Below are 20,009 nucleotides of genomic sequence, written 5' to 3' on the forward strand. Positions count from 1 at the left end.
CTTCTGAATGCCTTATCCTGAGCTACCACCTTCTTGTTAACCCCTTTCTGATATCTAATTCTAACCTTCCATTAAACCGGACCTGAACTCAGAACTTCCTCTCTGCTCTAAGAAATACGCAACAGCATAATAACCTTTAAAGAAAAACATTTCTTTGTTACAGCTGATACAAATCCTAAAATTAATCTGCACTGTTTCTACTTCCTGCTTTCATGGAAGCAGACATATTGTTAAAATCCTGTGCACAGAGTCAAGACAAGGTCCTCCAGCACCCAAGGCTGAGACACCAAAGTGCGCCGCTCCATCGCTCCCACCCCAGCAATCACACACTGATTGCTATTAGACTAAGAGGCATCCCAGGGCCCCAACACCATAATCTCTAGTTATCTCTTTTGCAGTCACTTCCATGTATCCCGTTTTCTTATTTCTCTTTGCTTCAAACACAATAGAGGAATGATAGCTGAGTGAGTTGTGCACCCCCATCTACACTGCACCCTGAGGCTGGAGCCCCGGCCCGCCCTGTGCATTCAAATGAGCTTATCTGCCATGGCAGTCAGGTGACACAGGGGATATATTAAATTACAACTAGTGATCAGACACAAATGAGGGGGAATTAGACAGGCTAAACTCTCATACAGGGCAGGGTGCATTTCTCTGTTTCCCTTCTATCCTGTGCAAGAGTTCCGGTCCACTTTAAACTTTATCCCCTTCCTACTGCCTAATCCAAAACTCCTTCTCAAAAAAAAATCACTTCTTCCTGATGCCCAACCTTGACCCCTAACACCTAATGCTGACCTCCAGGTGCCCATCTGACATAAAACAGATGTGGCTGCCGTGATCCTTTAACATAAAAATGTAGCCACGTCTTCCTCCACCCATAAAAAGTGCAACCAAAACTCCCCCCCCCCCCCCCCCAGCCCTGGTCCCCCCTGCTGCAGCCAATACTCCACCAGGACTCAGGAGTTATGCTTTTGATACCTCCCTGTTACCCTATCATCTAAATATATTCACATGTCCAAAATTAATAATCCTAATTTATACTTACTTACCCTCAACACTGAATCCAATCACCCAACATTAGCTAAACCTAAACAGCAACATTGTCTCATGCAGCTGTAACTCGGGGTGAACCAAATATAAGTGTTTATGTAGTTGAAGATAAGTGGACAGCTCTTACTCTCATTCCATCTCTGACCCCTTGCATCAATTTTGTTTTCAATCTTCTCAATTACACATTGAAAATATTGGTTTCCTTCTTTCTTCGCCATTCATGCAAAACACCTGACTTTTACGGTTTTACCTCTCCTAAAATATTCCGTCTTTGGAAAAATCAGAGGAGTTTTAAGCATGTATAATAAAACTCTTGATCTGTATGATCTGCATTACAAAGCCCCTATACACCCCTCGTTTCCTCAATGCATGTGCTGTGTCATCAGTTGCAGCCCATGTGCTTCGGTGATCAATACTCAGGGAACACATTAAATACATCGTGTGCGTCCCCCGTCTCTCAGCTGCCTGGAGTATGCATTAATCAGGCTGTTAGGTCTGCATGGAGGACCCGGCACTTTGTAGATGCTCAGACAGCGCACAGTATCCTTCCTGCACAGCGTGCCTGTCAGATAACGGCAGAGGTGATAAATCTCCTGCCTCCCCTGCTGTTAGGAAGACAGAGCCTTTACAATTGCAAGAGCTAAGCAACGAACAGCTCTTTAAATTGGCCGTAGCTCTTCATATTAGTGAGCTACTGTGGAGCCGCCCACCTCTTTATACAGGCTCTAGGCAATGCCTAATCTTGCCTAATGGAATAGCCCTCCCTGCCTGGCACATATAAACTGCCTGCAACTCTGACACAGAAGAGCAAATAGGAATGAGCCTCAGTCCCCAGCCTATGCTTTCATTTATGGGAGATAAAGTGTAGCCGCCAGGCTCTTTAACGAAGTCAATTGAATGGACGCTTGCCTAAGAACCAGCACAGTGGATTGGAATCTTTCAGCACTTTGGACAGCGCCTACACAGCTCGCCAGCAGAAGGACCCTCTGGCTGCGCTGACGTTGTCTCACCTATGCTTCCCCTCTTCTATCTTTCTTGACATCTCTCTCTTCGAATATCCAGCCCTGATGAGGATATTTTTGCTACAAGTCATGATTCAAATATGAGAGACAAGAAAAGTTTGGAAAGTAGCAGAGCAGGGAAACGCAAGAAGAAGGTCTGAGGAGCAAGAGGGTTGAGGCTTTGGTTTTCCTCCTGGATCTGGAAGGAATGATGACCGGAGAAGTATGTGTACCAGCAGCCAGATCATTGGAAGCCTCCTGGTGCTCTCTGTGCTGGAGATAGGACTGGGCTTGTCCAGCGTGGTTGTGGGGACTGTCACATTCGTCAAAGTCAGGAGCAGGACGGAGCCACCACCACAGCTGGGAGACTCTTCTCCGGTATGGAGCGGGGCGTGTGTACGTTAGCCATTTCACTACCTTTATTTCTATACATTTGTGATTTAGGTTAGTCATGACTCATGTTTTCAAATGATCATTCTTGAACCTAGCCTGTGTCATCGGAATGCTTCTAAGCGATGTCGTGGCAACAGATAACTTGCTTTAATATTATCAGGTACTCCATGTGTGGGTGTCATCCCCAAGTTAGTAACGTTCATTCTCTAGGCGACCTGGATGTCAGAAAATTCCTGCTCCACCTGTTAACTCTTCTGCATCCAGAGCGACATGTAAAATCTCATTGCCAAGTACAAAGTCTTCTTTAAAAAGTGGACCTGAACTCTCCCACAGGATAATGGCAGTATTTGTATAGCGCCTTTCTCCTGTCGGACTCAAAGCGCTTGCGAGGCAGCCACTAGAGCGCACTCAGTAGGCAGTAGCAGTGTTAGGGAGTCTTGCCCAATGAACTCCTTACTGAATTACTGACTTACTGAACAGGCAGAGCCGAGATTCGAACCCAGGTCTCCTGTGTCAGAGGCAGAGCCCTTAACCAGTACACCATCCAGCCACTGCTAGATAGAAGGAAAACATATAGAAATGCACCCTGTATGTATTTATAGTTTAGCCTGTCTAATTCCCCCGCATCTGTGACTAATCACCACTGTAATTTGAGCTGTGTCAGCTCAGGAATCTTCTCTGCCATGGCAGAGCAGCTAATGTGTGAACACAGGATGTTAACATTATGTCTGCTTCCATGAAAGCAGGAAGTAGACACACTGCAGATGTATTGCAGGATTTGTATCAGCTGTAACACAGAAGTATTTTTCTTTAAACGTTATTATGTTTTGCTTATCTTTTACAGCTGAGAGGAAGTTTTGAGTTCAGGTCCGCTTTAAGCATTGATTGGCCGAGTGTGTTTTTATCTTTGTACACAGTTTATGATGATGTCACATACCGTACATCAGAAGTTCCATCTGTGTGTATTATAGACTCCCCTAGCTGTTAGTCTATGTATGCTTCCCTATCCATCTGCAAAATACAACAAGGCTGAATAATGCAGCTATAGCCAATGCCACGCAACCTGCTGTTGGCTCCTTCAGGTCATACGTGAATATAAAAAACAGCCGTTTTAGTTCTAGAAGCCTCATCTGACAAAAATAAGATAACATAAGGGAACTTGTTCTCCCTGGTAAGCTGTCAGACAATGTATTCAGACTACGACTTAGACCAGGCATGAGCAAACTTGGCCCTCCAGCTGTTAAGGAACTGCAAGTCCCACAATGCATTGCAGGAGTCTGACAGCCACAGTCAGGACTCATAAAGGCAAATGCATTGTGGGACTTGTAGTTCCGTAACAGCTGGAGGGCCGAGTTTGCCCATGCCTGACTTAGACCATAAGACGCAAAGTACATTTTACTTCATAACAAGTATTAGGAGGCATTAAAGAGAGTCTGAAGCCAAATAAATTACCTCTTTTTATTGCCCAGTTATGTTATGCATTAAGATCAAAGCTGATTCGCCACATTCCCGCAGCAGAACGAGGTATTTATCCCTGCAAAATCCCTGGGGCAAAATTCTGCCTTCGCTTCCTGGTTGAGGCAGAGGTTTGTGCAGCAGCTCTGCCTCTGCTCCAGTTAATCTCAGTTTCTCCCCACTCCCCTCAGTCTTCTTTCACTGAGAGGGGCGGGGAGAGGCCGAGATCGGCGGCGATTAACTGGACTGGAGGCAGAGCTACAGCACAAAGCTTTGCCTCCCCTGGACAGCAAAATCCACAACCTGGAAAGTCGTGGAAATTTTCCCCGGGATTTTGGGGGATAAATACCTCATTCTGATGCGTGGATGAGGCAAATCAGCTTTGATTTTAATGCTTAACATAACTGGGCAATAAAAAGAGGTAATTTATTTGGCTTCAGACTCTCTTTAAGAGGTAGCTCTTGTAATTCCCAGTTGCTGTTCAATGTAGATTTGCAAGCTTGCGGTAAATACAAACATTCCAAGATGATCAGAATTCCAGGCATATGTAGTACTGCTTCCCCAGGACACCTGCCTGCTGATGGGGCTATGCTACCCTTCTCACTAAAGCCATGTACACATGTGCAATTATTCCCCCCAACTATCATCCAAACTTGAACTTTTGGATGATAGTTGGGAATGTGTACATGTGGCAAATGACTAGACGAGAGACTGATAACAGGCGGTTTGACCGATCCAACCGGCGGATCAACTTATACGACTCTTTGGCTGATATTGTGCAGTTGATCACGGTTGTACAAGTCATTTGAGCGACTTGTACTTGTTTTGAATGTGGCCATAGTGTGCAGTCCATTGTTTACCTTGTGCACGCAGTATGCAAATGAGTTGGTTCAACTCATAATATCTGGTTCAGCCAGGTGTCATTTTTTGTCTGTAGATACATTTAGGAGATGATAACATGTTGCCTATTAATTAATATGGAAGTAGATGAATCATATTATTTCAAGAAAGGGCAAAGTCTAGGGTGCCAAGACATCTGTGCTTGTAGGGTCTTGCGATGTAAATCCGAGCCTGCTGTTGTAATGTTTGAGTGTTAATGTGGAATCTCTTCCACAGGTCAAGCAAACTGATATGTACCTCTTGGATTTGATCTAATGAGGTTCTCCTTAGTTGCAAAATACTGGAAAACACAGCAGAATATATGGATGATCAAGGCAATCTGGGCTAGATGATTGCACTATTAGGTGGGACTATTTTGCAATCCTTACTTGAGGTATATTAAATCATAGGGGTTGATGCACTAAACTGTGGTAATATTGCTGTGCGCAGACAGCACATGGCAATATTACTGCTACTACCGTCAGTGTGTACTGCAAGTCACGCTATAAGGTTGCATAGTGTGAAGGTTGCTAAGGTACAACGTCTTACTAGCGGTAACACCCTTACTGTAGCAATGCTCGTGCTACTTGAGTACCACAGGTCTTGCTAATAGTGTAAATGTGCCTTCACGCTTATCCCTGTGTTTTTCCGTATTTGTGGTTTTGCATTTTTCGCATCAAATTCTTTTTTTTTTTTTTACGCATTTTTTTTTCAGCCATGTTCAGAAAGCTAATTTACAGGAATTTGTATGTAATTAACTTATTAACTCGTATGCGGAATGCAAACATTTGCATTTCATTTGCATTGTACACGATTCGTCCATTGTCCATGCCCATTCCGAAAAGAAGCATGCATGTAGGCCCTTTCTTTTCTGCAGAAAATTTGGAACCGAAAATTTGTGTTAAATCGCACAAGTGTGATGCCATTGACTTGCATTAGTACACTTTATCCCCGTAACAGTATTATTCCTGTGTGCTGTCTGCACACAGCAATTTTACCGCAGTTTAGTGCACCGACCCCTTGGTGAGGAGTTTAGGTTAGTAGACCAAAAAAAGACATTTCCACCTGTGTGCATGGATGTAATTGCAATCACACAACTGCTAACATTCTAACCAGCAACCTGATGAGACACAGAGGAAGTTACAAACCTGTTATCATCTACAGTAATAGATCAGACTGTGTTCTCCAGGCAGGGGCGTTGTTAGCCCCAAACATCAGTGGCACATGCCCCAGATCTATTCTGGGGTGCCCCGGATGTCCCCCAGGCAGAGTCAGCTGTGTTGACTCAATGGCAGGCATGCTGGGAACTGTGGTGCATTAATCTGAGATATGCTGGGTGCTGTGGTGCCTCTATGTGGGCATGCAGGGAGCTGTGGTTCTTCTATGGAGGCGTGCTGGGAATTGTGGTGCCGGAACGGGAGGCCCATGGGAGCATGGGAGGGGGTCCATTAGAATGTCAGGGAACGCTATGGGGGAACTGCCAGATATCCTGGCGGCAGGTCAGCCCGCCAGCAGAAAGCCAGACTAGCCAGCACAGAAGCCAGGTAACTCTGCCTAGTTATGTTTAAGTGACACTGCCTATTTATGTGATCTGCTGCATTTGTTTTTTTTTGGGGGGGACGGGGAGGATTTTTTTAATGAATAGAGAGAGGGGCTTCATCCAACATTTTGCTAGGCAGGCGTACTTAGACCCAACACACAGAAAACTGCTGCACCAAAGTTCCAATAAAACTGACTTTGGGCCGTCTCTCCTCTCCTCTAAGGGGAACTCTGCAGACACTCACACCGGGAAGATATAAAGCAGATATACGGAGGACTCCCTCAGTTTCAAAAAGTAGATCCAACTTTATACCATTACCTTACTACTCTTACCAATCCTAATACAGAAATCATTATTTCCTCATTTGAACATTTATGTCAATCTGATCCACTAGCTAAAGGAATGCTCTCTTTCCTTTACTCTATTATGAATACTCCACCGGAGGACGCCCAGTTTGCATTCCGAGCTGACTGGGAATCTGATTTAGGCAGCCCCTTTGATAATGAAGATTGGCGCTCTTCTTTAGTAACCCTATCAAAAGGGAGCTTACAATATTCCAATATGGAAGTATCCCTCCGGTTATTGCACAGAACATACCTAGTCCCTTAAAAACTATCTAAGATATACCCTACCTATCCTGAGATCTGTTTCAGGGGTTGTTTTCTTTCTGGGTCAATGTTCCATATCTGGTGGGAATGCCCAAAAGTTTGACCTCCGTATATCTGCTTTATATCCCCCCGACCGGTTTTGGACTTCTGCCGTCCCCTGAGGACGGCAGAAGGCCGAAATCTGTCGGGTTGAGAGAGGGAAAATACTAGCACAGCGTGCCAATGGTGAGGTGCTTTAGTACCACTAAAGTGGGAAGCGAACATTGCCGGTGGGTCCTATGGGAAATAGGACCCACAAAAGAGAGTGTCTTTTGCCTGTACATCTGTACTTTGTTTATGATTAAAGTTGGATCTACTTTTTGAAACTGAGGGAGTCCTCTGTATATTTGCTTTATATCTCCCTGGTGTGAGTGTCTGCAGAGTTCCACTGAGAGGAGAGGAGAGACGGCCCAAAGTCAGTTTTATTGGAACTTCAGCACAGCAGTTTTCTGTGTGTTAGATCTTTGGAAACTGAGGAACTTTTTGGCTGCAGCTGGTGTACAAGTTTCTGAGAAGGGGCGCCTGTACTCGTCACCTTATATATACTGAGGCGTACTTAGACCGCTGTTAAGTAAAGGTAACTTTAGCCCTGTCCATGACTACACCCACATTCTGGTGTGTGGCCACACCCATTTTCTGGCTGGGGTGCCCAAAAGTGCCCCGGGTCTCTTCTGATCCTAGCAACGCCCCTGTCTCCAGGATAAATTTACTGAATCAACCTCAATGACTACAATTCAATATTAAGGGAAAAAAATATATACTATACTAGTAGACCTAAGCCCGTTTAAAAACGGGCTCTAGGTCTCTCTCACCGCCGCCACATGTCAGCGTGCGCGCACCTGTCTGCCCGCACCCCCTGGCCCTGTTCTCCTTCTGTCCCAATAGCTACCCATGCGCAGTAGCCAAAACACACAGGACAGGAGGGTTTTATTACATAGGATGGATATATATATATATATATATATATATATATATATATATATATATATATATATATATATATATATATATATACGGGATCTTCTCAAAAAATTAGCATATTGTGATAAAGTTCATTATTTTCTGTAATGTACTGATAAACATTAGACTTTCATATATTTTAGATTCATTACACACAACTGAAGTAGTTTAAGCCTTTTATTGTTTTAATATCGATGATTTTGGCATACAGCTCATGAAAACCCAAATTTCCTATCTCAAAAAATTAGCATATTTCATCCGACCAATAAGAGAAAAGTGTTTTTAAAACAAAAAAAGTCAACCTTCAAATAATTATGTTCAGTTATGCACTCAATACTTGGTCGGGAATCCTTTTGCAGAAATAACTGCTTCAATGCGGCGTGGCATGGAGGCAATCAGCCTGTGGCACTGCTCAGGTGTTATGGAGGCCCAGGATGCTTCGATAGCGGCCTTAAGCTCATCCAGAGTGTTGGGTCTTGCGTCTCTCAACTTTCTCTTCACACTATCCCACAGATTCTCTATGGGGTTCAGGCCAGGAGAGTTGGCAGGCCAATTGAGCACAGTAGTACCATGGTCAGTAAACCATTTACCAGTGGTTTTGGCACTGTGAGCAGGTGCCAGGTCGTGCTGAAAAATGAAATCTTCATCTCCATAAAGCTTTTCAGCAGATGGAAGCATGAAGTGCTCAAAAATCTCCTGATAGCTAGCTGCATTGACCCTGCCCTTGATAAAACACAGTGGACCAACACCAGCAGCTGACATGGCACCCCAGACCATCACTGACTGTGGGTACTTGACACTGGACTTCAGGAATTTTGGCATTTCCTTCTCCCCAGTCTTCCTCCAGACTCTGGCACCTTGATTTCTAATTGACATGTAAAAGTTGCTTTCATCCGAAAAAAGTACTTTGGACCACTGAGCAACAGTCCAGTGCTGCTTCTCTGTAGCCCAGGTCAGGCGCTTCTGCCTCTGTTTCTGGTTCAAAAGTGGGTTCATGCTTCCTTCTGCTGAAAAGTTTTATGGAGATGAAGATTTCATTTTTCAGCATGACCACAGTGCCAAAACCACTGGTAAATGATTTACTGACCATGGTATTACTGTGCTCAATTGGCGTGCCAACTCTCCTGACCTGAACCCCATAGAGAATCTGTGGGATATTGTGAAGAGAAAGTTGAGAGACGCCAGACCCAACACTCTGGATGAGCTTAAGGCTGCTATCGAAGCATCTTGGGCCTCCATAACACCTAAGCAGTGCCACAGGCTGATTGCCTCCATGCCATGCCGCATTGAAGCAGTCATTTCTGCAAAAGGATTCCCGACCAAGTATTGAGTGCATAACGGAACATAATTATTTGAAGGTTGACTTTTTTTGTTTTAAAAACACTTTTCTTTTATTGGTCGGATGAAATATGCTAATTTTTTGAGATATGAAATTTGGGTTTTCATGAGCTGTATGCCAAAATCATCAATATTAAAAACAATAAAAGGCTTGAACTACTTCAGTTGTATGTATTTGAATCTAAAATATATGAAAGTCTAATGTTTATCAGTACATTACAGAAAATAATGAACTTTATCACAATATGCTAATTTTTTTGAGAAGATCCTGTATACTGTATATATCTATATATATAAAATCGTATGTGTGTGTGTGTGTGTGTGTGTGTGTGTGTGTGTGTGTGTGTGTGTGTGTGTGTGTGTGTGTGTGTGTGTGTGTGTGTGTGTGTGTGTGCCGCAATCACGCAAAAACGGCTTGACCGATTTGAACGAAACTTGGTACACAGATCCCTTACTACCAGGGATGATATGTTCTGGGGGTCTCGCGGCCCCCCTGCACATGTGGGCGTAGCTACAAACAGCTAATCAGATTCCACCTATTTAAGTCAATGGAAAAAATGTAAAAGGCTGCCATTCTCACAGCAATCAAGCCAGAGTCCCCACACTTGGCACAGTTGGTCACTTGGTGACCGAGGTTACAAAAGTGGGCGGAGCATAAAACAGCAAATCAAATTTCAGCCGTTCATTTTACATGGGAAAATGTAAACTGCAGCCATTCTTAGACTGTTAATCACAGGGTTCTCAAACTTGGCACACTTGGTCACTGGGTGAATGCGATTAAGATTCAAGAAAATGGGTGGAGCCTACAACAGCCAATCAAAATTCACCTATTGATTTTCAAGGGGAATATTTAAACTGCTGCTATTCTTACACTTTTAATGGCAGAGACTTCAAACTTGCTACAGTCAGTCAGTGGGTGACTGGGGTCCAAATTCACTAAAGGGGCGGGGCCACATACAGCCAATCAGATTTCCTTGGTGGATAAACTGCTTAAAATCACACATTTTTGATGCCAGGAACCTGAAAACTCACACACTTGGTCACTGGGTGACTGTGTGTCAAGGTTACAAAAAGTGGGCGGAGCTAAAAACAAATTTCACTGGAAATTATAAACTGCAATCATTCTTACACCGTTAATAACAGGGTTCTCAAACTTTGCACAGTTGGTCATTGGGTGACAGATTAGGAGTTTGGAAGGTGGGTGGAGCCTACAACAGCCAATAAAAATTCACCTTTTGATTTTCAAAGGGAATGTTTCATCTGCTACCATTCTCTTATACTGGTAATAGCAGATGCCTCAAACCTGGTACAGTTGGTCACTGGGTGACTAGGGTCCAAATTCAGGAAGGGGGCAGAGCCACAAACAGCCAGATTTGTTTATTTTTCAATGGGAATATACAAAGTATTGATACTAAGGACCCCAAAGCTGATAAACTTGATGATTGAGTGACTGTATGTCAAGGTTAGAAAAAGTGGGCGGTGCCAACAAATTCATTTTTTACATTGCAGGGTTCCCAAACTTTACACAATTGGCCACTGGGTGACTGGGATGAATATTCAGAAATGTAGGTGGAGCCTACAACAGCCAATCAAAATGTACCTATTGATTTTCAAGGGGAATATTCACATTGCTACCATTCTTACACTGTTAGTGGCAGAGGCCTCAAACCTGATACAGTCAGTCATTGGGTGACTGGGGTCCAAATTCACTAAAGGGGTGGAGCCACAAACAGCCAATCAGATTTGTTAGATTGATTTCAGCCATTCTGTTATTGGCAGGGTTCTCAAACGTGACACAGTTGGCCACTGGGTGACTGGGACTAATATTCAGAAAAGTGGGTGGAGCCTACAGCAGCCAATCAAAATTCACCTTTTGATTTTCAAGGGGAATATTTACATTGCTGCCATTCATGCACTCTTAATGGCAGAGGCCTAACATCTGCTACAGTCAGTCACTAGGAGACTGTGGTTTAAATTCTGAAGGTAGCGGGCCAAAAACAGCCAATCAGATTTGTTTAATTTCAATGGTAAAATGCAACTTATTGATGCCAAACACCCCAAAGCTCATAAACTTGGTCATTAAGTGACTGTATGTCAAGATTAGAAATAGTGGACGGAGCCAAAAACAACTAACTTTTTACATGGGGAAATGTAAACTGCAGCTTTTCTTACACTGTTAATGGCAAGGTTCTCAAACTTCACACAGTTGGTCACTGGGTGACTAGGATTAATATTTGGAAAAGTAGGTGGAGCCTACAAGAGCCAATCAAAATTCACCTTTTTATTTTCAAGGGGAATATTGAAACTGCAGCCATTCTCACACTGTTAATGGCAGAGGCCTCAAACCTGCTACAGTCGGGCGTTAAGTGTTTGGGGTTCAAATTCAGTAAAGGGGCGGAGCCAAAAACAGCCAGATTTCTTTGCTGGATAAACTGCTTCCATTAGCACAATTTTGATGCCAGGAACCCAAAAGCTCACAAACTTGGTCATTGAGTAGTGACTGTGTGTCAAGGTTACAAAAAGTGGGTGGAGTTAAAAACAGATTTTTCTGGGAAATTGTAAACTGCAGCCCTTCTTCACTGTTAATGGCAGGGTTCTCAAACTTAGCATAGCTGGTTACTGGGTGACTGGGATTAATATTCAGAAAAGTGGGTGGAGCCTAAAAATGCCAATCAAAAATCACATGTCACTTTTCAAGGAGAATATTAAAATTGCTGCCATTCTTGCACTGTTAATGGCACAAGCCTCAAACCTGGTACAGTTGGTCATTGGGTCACTGAGGTTCAAATTCAGAAAAGGGACAGAACCACAAACAGTTAATCAGATTTGTTTCATTTCATGGGAAAATACAAATTATTGATGCCAAGGATCCCAAAACTCACAAACTTGGGCATTGAGTAGTGACTTTGTGTCCAGGTTACAAAAAGTGGGCGGAGCCAAAAACAAATTTCACTGGGAAAGTGTAAACTGTAGCCATTCTTACACTGTTTATTTCAGGGTTCCCAATCTTTGCCCTGATGGTCACTGAGTGACTGAGATTAATATTCAGGGAAGTGGGTGGAGCCTATAATAGCCAATCAAAATTCACCTGTTGATTTTCAAGTGGAATATTTAAATTGCTGCCATTTTTACACTGTTAATAGCAGATGCCTCAAACCTGCTACAGTTGGTCATTGGGTGACTGGGGTTCAAATGCTGGAGAGGGGTGGAGCCACAAACAGCCTATCTGATTTGTTTAATTTCTATGGGAATATACAAATTATTGATGCCAAGGACCCCAAAGCTCACAAACTTGGTCATTGAGTGTTTGTGTGTTAGGGTTAGAAAGTGGGCGGAGCCAACACCAGTCAAATACATACACAGGCAACGCCGGGTCATCAGTGGCTGGAGACAAATACAAATTTCACTGGGAAAATGTAAACTGCAGCAATTCTGTTAATGGCAGGGTTTTTAAACGTTGCACAGTTGGTCACTGGGTGACTGGGATTAATATTCAGAAAAGTGGGTGGAGCCTACAAAAGTGAATCAAACTTCACCTATTGCTTTTCAAGGGGAATATTTATTGCTACGATTCTTGCACTCTTAACCTCCTTGCCGGTCTAAAAAATCCGGCAAGGAGGCAGCGCCGCACATTTTTTTTTGAAATCATGTAGCGAGCCAAGGGCTCGCTACATGATAGCCGCTAAGCGGCGGCATCCCCCCACCCACTCCGATCGCCTTCGGCGATCAGAGTATGCAGGGAATCCCGTTGAGAACGGAATTTCCTGCAGGGCTTCCCCGGTCGCCATGGCGACGGGGCGGGATGACGTGGGACGTCATAGGGAATCCCGATCCGCCCCTCAACGCTGCCTGGCACTGATTGGCCAGGCAGCGCAGGGCTCTGAGGCGGGGGGGGAGCGACTCGGCGCGGCGGATTGCGGCGGATCGGCGGCGAGCGGCGGCGATCGGAAGTTACAAGCAGCTAGCAAAGTGCTAGCTGCTTGTAACAAAAAAAAAATTATGCAAATCGGCCCAGCGGGGCCTGAGATATCCTCCTGCGCAGGTTACCCCGAGCTGAGCTCGGGATAACCGGCAAGGAGGTTAATGGCACAGGCCTCAAACCTGGTACAGTTGGTTATTGGGTGACTGGGGTTCAAATTCAGAAAAGGGGGTGGAGCCACACACAGCCAATTAGATTTGTTTCATTTCAATGCAAATTATTGGTGCCAAACAATGCAAAGCTCACAAACTTGGTCAGTGAGTAATTGTGTGTTAGGGTTAGAAAAAGTAGGTGGAGCCAACACCAGCCAAATACATTCCCGGGCAACGCCGGGCAATCAGCTAGTATATATATATATATATATATATATATATATATATATATATATATATATATATATATATATATATATATATATATATATATATATATATATATATATATATATATATATATATATATATATATATATATATATATATATATATATATATATATATATATACATACACACACACACACAGGATCCACCAGAATCCTTCCTTGAACCCATATTTATTTATTTTTTCCCACTGAAAGATGTGTGTCAATGCCAGTAACAGACTGAAAACTCATGCATTTTTAAAATATGAATATTTTTTTTCTAGACAGCATTGCAGAGTGCCACGATGAAGTGAAAAGTATTGTAATCTGTAGTGATTTCCAGTGTTCAAATCAGCTGATATTGACCTATTGGAAGTCTTTTTGTCCATGGGTGGTTGAACGATGCTTCCACATTGGGCTGCATTTGAATAGCTGAGTCAGTCTGGTAAATAGGCAAAGCTTTATTTTAAAGTTGGATGGCATGTGGAAAGGCTGATAGTGCCTATACATCAGACGATGTATGGGCAGATTGACCATGAGACAGATCTCTCTCTGATGGAATCTGATCTGCCAATACACCACAGGTTGAATCGGCGCAATTGTGCTGCTATCCCAGCTTCCCCCACACTTCCTAATGTAAAATGTTTTCTACGGTTCCTGGTGCAGGATACTTTACCTGCCCGTCTCTGCCGCTGGCTCCGTCTTCATACACACACACGCCCCATGTAGTTGCCGGTGAATACATGTGTGCGTTATGCCGGAAACCACGTTGGGCATGTGTATAAAGACGGAGCCAGCAGTGTACACAGATAAGTAAAGTATACTACACTGGGCACCAGGGAGGACCATTTTACATTGTGGGGACAGTGCCGGGGGTTTTGTCATGTGCCCTGTTATCACACACCATTATCGCCGTGCACCCCATCGAGCAAGTCAGCCCATACATCTTGCAGCATGTCTGATACATGCGACCAATTTCGGTCTGAAATTGGTCGCATCCTCCATCGGGAATGGTCTTGGTTTCATTCGATAATAATAATCGAATCGGATGGTTGATTGGCCACCTTAAAGAGTAACTGTCAGGCTGCAGAAGCTAATTTAAACCTCTAGTCTCCTGTGTTAAACAGTTTAGAAGGAAGCCAAAAAGACATTACTGAAGATAAAGATCTCTCTTACCTTTGATGTATGCTTATCAGCAATGCTTAGACCTAAGCAGGACGCAAGCCGCATAACATACTGCAAAGCATTCTGGGGCCCTCCCCTCGGCTGCTAAGGAGAAGACGGGATCAAGTTTCAGCAGCTTCTAAAACTCAGTCCAGCCACAGCACAGATAAATCTCGGGGCAGCGTACACTGCAGGAGTCCGCTATTGTTCCTAGCCACATGGCTCATTAATATTCACTGCAAACTAGTGTTATTCAGTATGAGCTGTTCTGTGATCAGAAGCAGGCAGGACATGACGACACATTTGGCTTCACAAACATGGAGCCTGCCATGAGCTGTCAGGAGCATCATTCTCTGCATATACTATATACAAATTCTGTGAAATCCAAACGTGGACAGTGAAATGCATATGTAATGTAAGTACAGCCAATCTTTAGCTACTGATATATGTGTTTATTTTCTCTGAGACCCTATACCTAACAGCTCCTCTTTAAGAGCTTCTATAAGGTAGTTATTGGTCTCCTTGGTCTCAGCCTGGAAGAAATTCCCTCACTTCCTGTGTGAACGGAAGCTGAAGAGGGCCTCTCTAAAATTGAGCCCGGTTTTCAGGTGCAAGGAGAGCCTCCCTGACTCCCACCCAAGCTGCAAATAACACAATTGTGTGGAGGTAAGAGGATGGGTGATATATATGTGATGCTCATCATGGTCATGAGAATGATCTGTCTTATATTTGTTAGCTATTGAGCTTGGTAGGTTAGAACGCTTTGCTTTAGATTATTTATTTTACTTTTATCAAGCTGCTTAAAGATGAACTCTGTACGCAGCTAATCTGCACATTTCACCTTCTGCCACGATTGCAATAACATTTTCATAGTTAAAGAAGTCGAATATCTGCCAATGGCTAAGGTGCTTCCAAACTAGAGACCAGAGACCAGCTTTCCAGTGCTGTCTTATAAATCCCTGGGGTTGATTCATTAAGCTTAATGACAGGAGCATGAGTTATGCACAAGCTGCGAGTGGTAGTGCAGCGTAGCGTGCACTGCTAACTTACTCCCACCCCTTCTAATTAACAGCCACTCCACTAACCCCAACGGGTCCAGTGGCTTTACTGGACGTTATTCCTGCACTGTGATTGGCCCAGTAGGCTGCCTGGCACTTGACAGGCAGCTTATTGGGTCAATCAGAGTGGGGGGATCACATCCACATCCTGCTTCCTATACTGTGGGGACATCCTGCTGCCTATACTGTGGGAACATACTGGGGGAGGGGGGTCTGGCTACCTATACTGGAGGATCACCTGCCTACCTACACTTGGGAGCACACTCTTTGGCTACCTATAGTGTGTGTGTGTGTGTGTGGGGGGGGGGGTCTTCTTGCTATCTATAGGGGGGGAGTCATTTAGCTTCTTATATGGGGGTCACCTGGCTACCTTTACTGGGGTGGGGGGCAGATGGCTACTTATACTTAAACAAACTCTATGGTTACCTATACTATACTGAGGGTGCCCTCTCTGGCTACCAATCCTGGGGGCTACCTAATACTGGGGGCACCTCTGACTATCTATACTGGGGATTACATCTGGCTACATAATACAGGGTGGACTTCTGGCTAACAACTAGAGGGTAAAACTGATCACCTATACCATGTTAGGAAAAGTTGTTGGGTTCCAATCAGGCCACTGGTTTCTATGAGGGCAGGTGGGGGCTGCCGTGAAAGAGAACGTGAAAGCTGCCGTGAAAGTTGTTTGCTTAAAATGTGCTTATGTGTGGTCAGGAATACCTCCCTCATACAATTTTTGCTAGCTGCTATCATCCAACCTCACTCAAATCCCTCCACCCCTTCTTGGTCTTATACTCCCAATATACCAATCTCTGGAAACATTTTCATATAGGAACGCGATCCTTGGGATAAAAAAAAGCTTGGAACCGCTGCTGTAAAAGATACCTACCACCCCAGGTCCTGCTTGTTAGAACATGTATTTGTGGTCATTGGTCAACGACTCTGTGCTGCGCATACTTGGTCTTGTGGTTGTGCAAAACAAAGGATGTTTTGTGGAGATTAGTGGCAGAAGAAGTGATGAGTATAGTGGTGCTTGTATCATCAAACCTCATTTCCTTGGAGCAATTGGTTTTGTTTCTCAACACTAGAAGACATGCAAAACTATGATTCAGTCTGCAGACACAAGAGTTGTTAGAGGCATACATGTAAAAAGGGCGCCTGGAAAAAGGGCTCCAGGTGAAGCCGGTGAACGTGATTTTGGTTATAAAAGGGTGCTGGATATAGCCGATAAATGTGATTTCATTTATAAAAGGTCTCCGGATATAGCCGTTGAACATGTTTTTGTTTATAAAGTAAAACCGGATGTAGCCGATTAAGGTGATTTCATTTTTAAAAGGAAGCCATTTGTAGACGATAAAGGGCGCCTTTATGTAGCCAATGAGTGTGACTCCCTTTACAAAAGGCACCGGATGTTGTGGCTTTTAGAATATAAATCTAACCCCAATCTTAACCCTGACCTTAATCTCCCCTGGTGCCTAACCTTATCCACCACAGGTGGTGCCTAAAACTTACTTCCCCCTCCCCCGCCTAACCTTAGCCCCCCCATGTTGGTGACTAACCCTGAACACCCCCCTGGCATGGTGCCTAACCCTTAAACCCCCCCCCCCCCAGAACCTAATCTAAGTCTTCCAAGGTGGTGCCTAACCTTATTTTGAGGTTGATGTAAAGGTGATAACACAATAAAATGATTGTCCATTTTAGAATAAAAACAATGCTGAAGAAGAAATTGAAAAGGTGTTTTTTTTTCAGTAAGAATTATCAATTTATTTTTTTCGATATAAGACGATCGGGCAGTGGCAGAAAATTCAGATCATTTTTTTCAGGAAATTGAATGGTGTAGGGTAGATTGTCAGCTTCTTGATCTGTAGACCAAAAACATTTTTCAGGGTTTTCCATCATGTTTACCATACTTGAACACACAACTGTGATACATTGGTCAAAGATTTCAAAAGTTACAATTCATTGGAAAATGTATTATAATAATAAAATAGAAAAACAAAAAATAACAAAATCGTATGGTGTGTGGGCCCATTATAGTGATGACTTCTATTGCATCTGCTTTTTGCTCCTAGCTCTTCCCCTCAGCACTGCTGCATAAAGTAGAAAAGGCTAAGGTCCTGCTAAACACCATAGAAACGTTGCCTCCCCCTGTGGAGAGCCAGCAGAGGTTACTTATGTGGCATGAACAGGGAGGAGGATGGGAAGGTTAAGCTACATTAGCAAGAGAGGGAGCTCTTGCCTCTTCTTCTGAGCTAAATGGGCCCTCCAGCTGAGTGGTAAACCTACATAAGGTTTCAGTCCTCAGATTGTTAATGTCCTAGCCCTGTTTCAAGGGTTAATCACAAATGTTGCAGAAGACTATGGTTTTCATAAAATCCAAGGTATAGGATAGCAGAGGTCCTGTGAACATACAGTGGTGTGAAAAACTATTTGCCCCCTTCCTGATTTCTTATTCTTTTGCATGTTTGTCACACTTAAATGTTTCTGCTCATCAAAAACCGTTAACTATTAGTCAAAGATAACATAATTAAACACGAAATGCAGTTTTAAAAATGATGGTTTTTATTATTTAGTGAGAAAAAAAACTCCAAATCTACATGGCCCTGTGTGAAAAAGTGATTGCCCCCCGTGTTAAAAAATAACTTAACTGTGGTTTATCACATCTGAGTTCAGTTTCTGTAGTCACCCCCAGGCCTGATTACTGCCACACCTGTTTCAATCAAGAAATCACTTAAATAGGAGCTATCTGACACAGAGAAGTAGACCAAAAGCACCTCAAAAGCTAGACATCATGCCAAGATCCAAAGAAATTCAGGAACAAATGAGAACAAAGTATTGTAATTGAGATCTATCAGTCTGGTAAAGGTTATAAAGCCATTTCTAAAGCTTTGGGACTCCAGCAAACCACAGTGAGAGCCATTATCCACAAATGGCAAACACATGGAACAGTGATGAACCTTCCCAGGAGTGGCTGGCCGACCAAAATTACCCCAAGAGCGCAGATAAAACTCATCCAAGAGGCCACAAAAGACCCCAGGACAACATCTAAAGAACTGCAGGCCTCACTTGCCTCAATTAAGGTCATTGTTCATGACTCCACCATAAGAAAGAGACTGGGCAAAAACGGTCTGCATGGCAGATATTCAAGGCGCAAACCACTTTTAAGCAAAAAGAACATTAAGGCTCGTCTCAATTTTGCTAAAAAAACATCTCAATGATTGGCAAGACTTTTGGGAAAATACCTTGTGGACCGACGAGACAAAAGTTGAACTTTTTGGAAGGTGCGCGCCCCGTTACATCTGGCGTAGAAGTAACACAGCATTTCAGCAAAAGAACATCATACCAACAGTAAATTATGGTGGTGGTAGTGTGATGGTCTGGGGTTGTTTTGCTGCTTCAGGACCTGGAAGGCTTGCTGTGATAGATGGAACCATGAATTCTACTGTCTACCAAAAAATCCTGAAGGAGAATGTCCGGCCATCTGTTTGTCAACTCAAGCTGAAGCGATCTTGGGTGCTGCAGCAGGACAATGACCCAAAACACACCAGCAAATCCACCTCTGAATGGCTGAAGAAAAACAAAATGAAGACTTTGGAGTGGCCTAGTCAAAGTCCTGACCTGAATCCTATTGAGATGTTGTGGCATGACCTTAAAAAGGCAGTTCATGCTAGAAAACCCTTAAATAAAGCTGAATTACAACAATTCTGCAAAGATGAGTGGGCCAAAATTCCTCCAGAGCGCTGTAAAAGACTTGTTGCAAGTTATCGCAAACGCTTGATTGCAGTTATTGCTGCTAAGGGTGGCCCAACCAGTTATTAGGTTCAGGGGGAAATTTCTTTTTCACACAGGGCCATGTAGGTTTTGAGTTATTTTTCTCACTAAATAATAAAAACTATCATTTAAAACTGCATTTTGTGTTCAATTATGTTATCTTTGACTAATAGTTAACGGTTTTTGATGAGCAGAAACATTTAAGTGTGACAAACATGCAAAATAATAAGAAATCAGGAAGGGGGAAAATAGTTTTTCACACCACTGTAACTAGCAGTGGGCTCAAAGGACAACTGAAGCGAGAGGGATATGAAGGATGCCATACAGTATTTCTTTTTAAGCAATCCCGGTTGCCTGGCTACCCTGCTGATCCTCTGCCTATAATTCTTTTAGCCATAGACCCTGAACAAG

The 20,009-nt window shown here is 43.4% G+C and overlaps 1 protein-coding gene across 2 annotated transcripts in view; it reads left to right on the top strand.

The window, feature by feature from the left end:
* Positions 1-1,695: 1,695 nt before the first annotated feature.
* TMEM196 (transmembrane protein 196) overlaps positions 1,696-20,009 on the top strand; it is a 112,375-nt gene continuing 94,061 nt past the window's right edge. Inside the window, exon 1 of one of the 2 annotated variants that reach the window (XM_068235989.1) lies at positions 1,696-2,429. In XM_068235989.1, the coding sequence (XP_068092090.1) occupies positions 2,277-2,429 (153 nt within the window). In that variant the 5' untranslated portion in view covers positions 1,696-2,276. Of the gene's footprint in view, positions 2,448-20,009 lie in introns of both variants that reach the window. The other variant, XM_068235987.1, reaches the window with a different exon arrangement.

Source organism: Hyperolius riggenbachi, chromosome 5 (assembly GCF_040937935.1).
Source record: "Hyperolius riggenbachi isolate aHypRig1 chromosome 5, aHypRig1.pri, whole genome shotgun sequence".
In the NCBI taxonomy this organism is placed as follows: Eukaryota; Metazoa; Chordata; class Amphibia; order Anura; family Hyperoliidae; genus Hyperolius; species Hyperolius riggenbachi.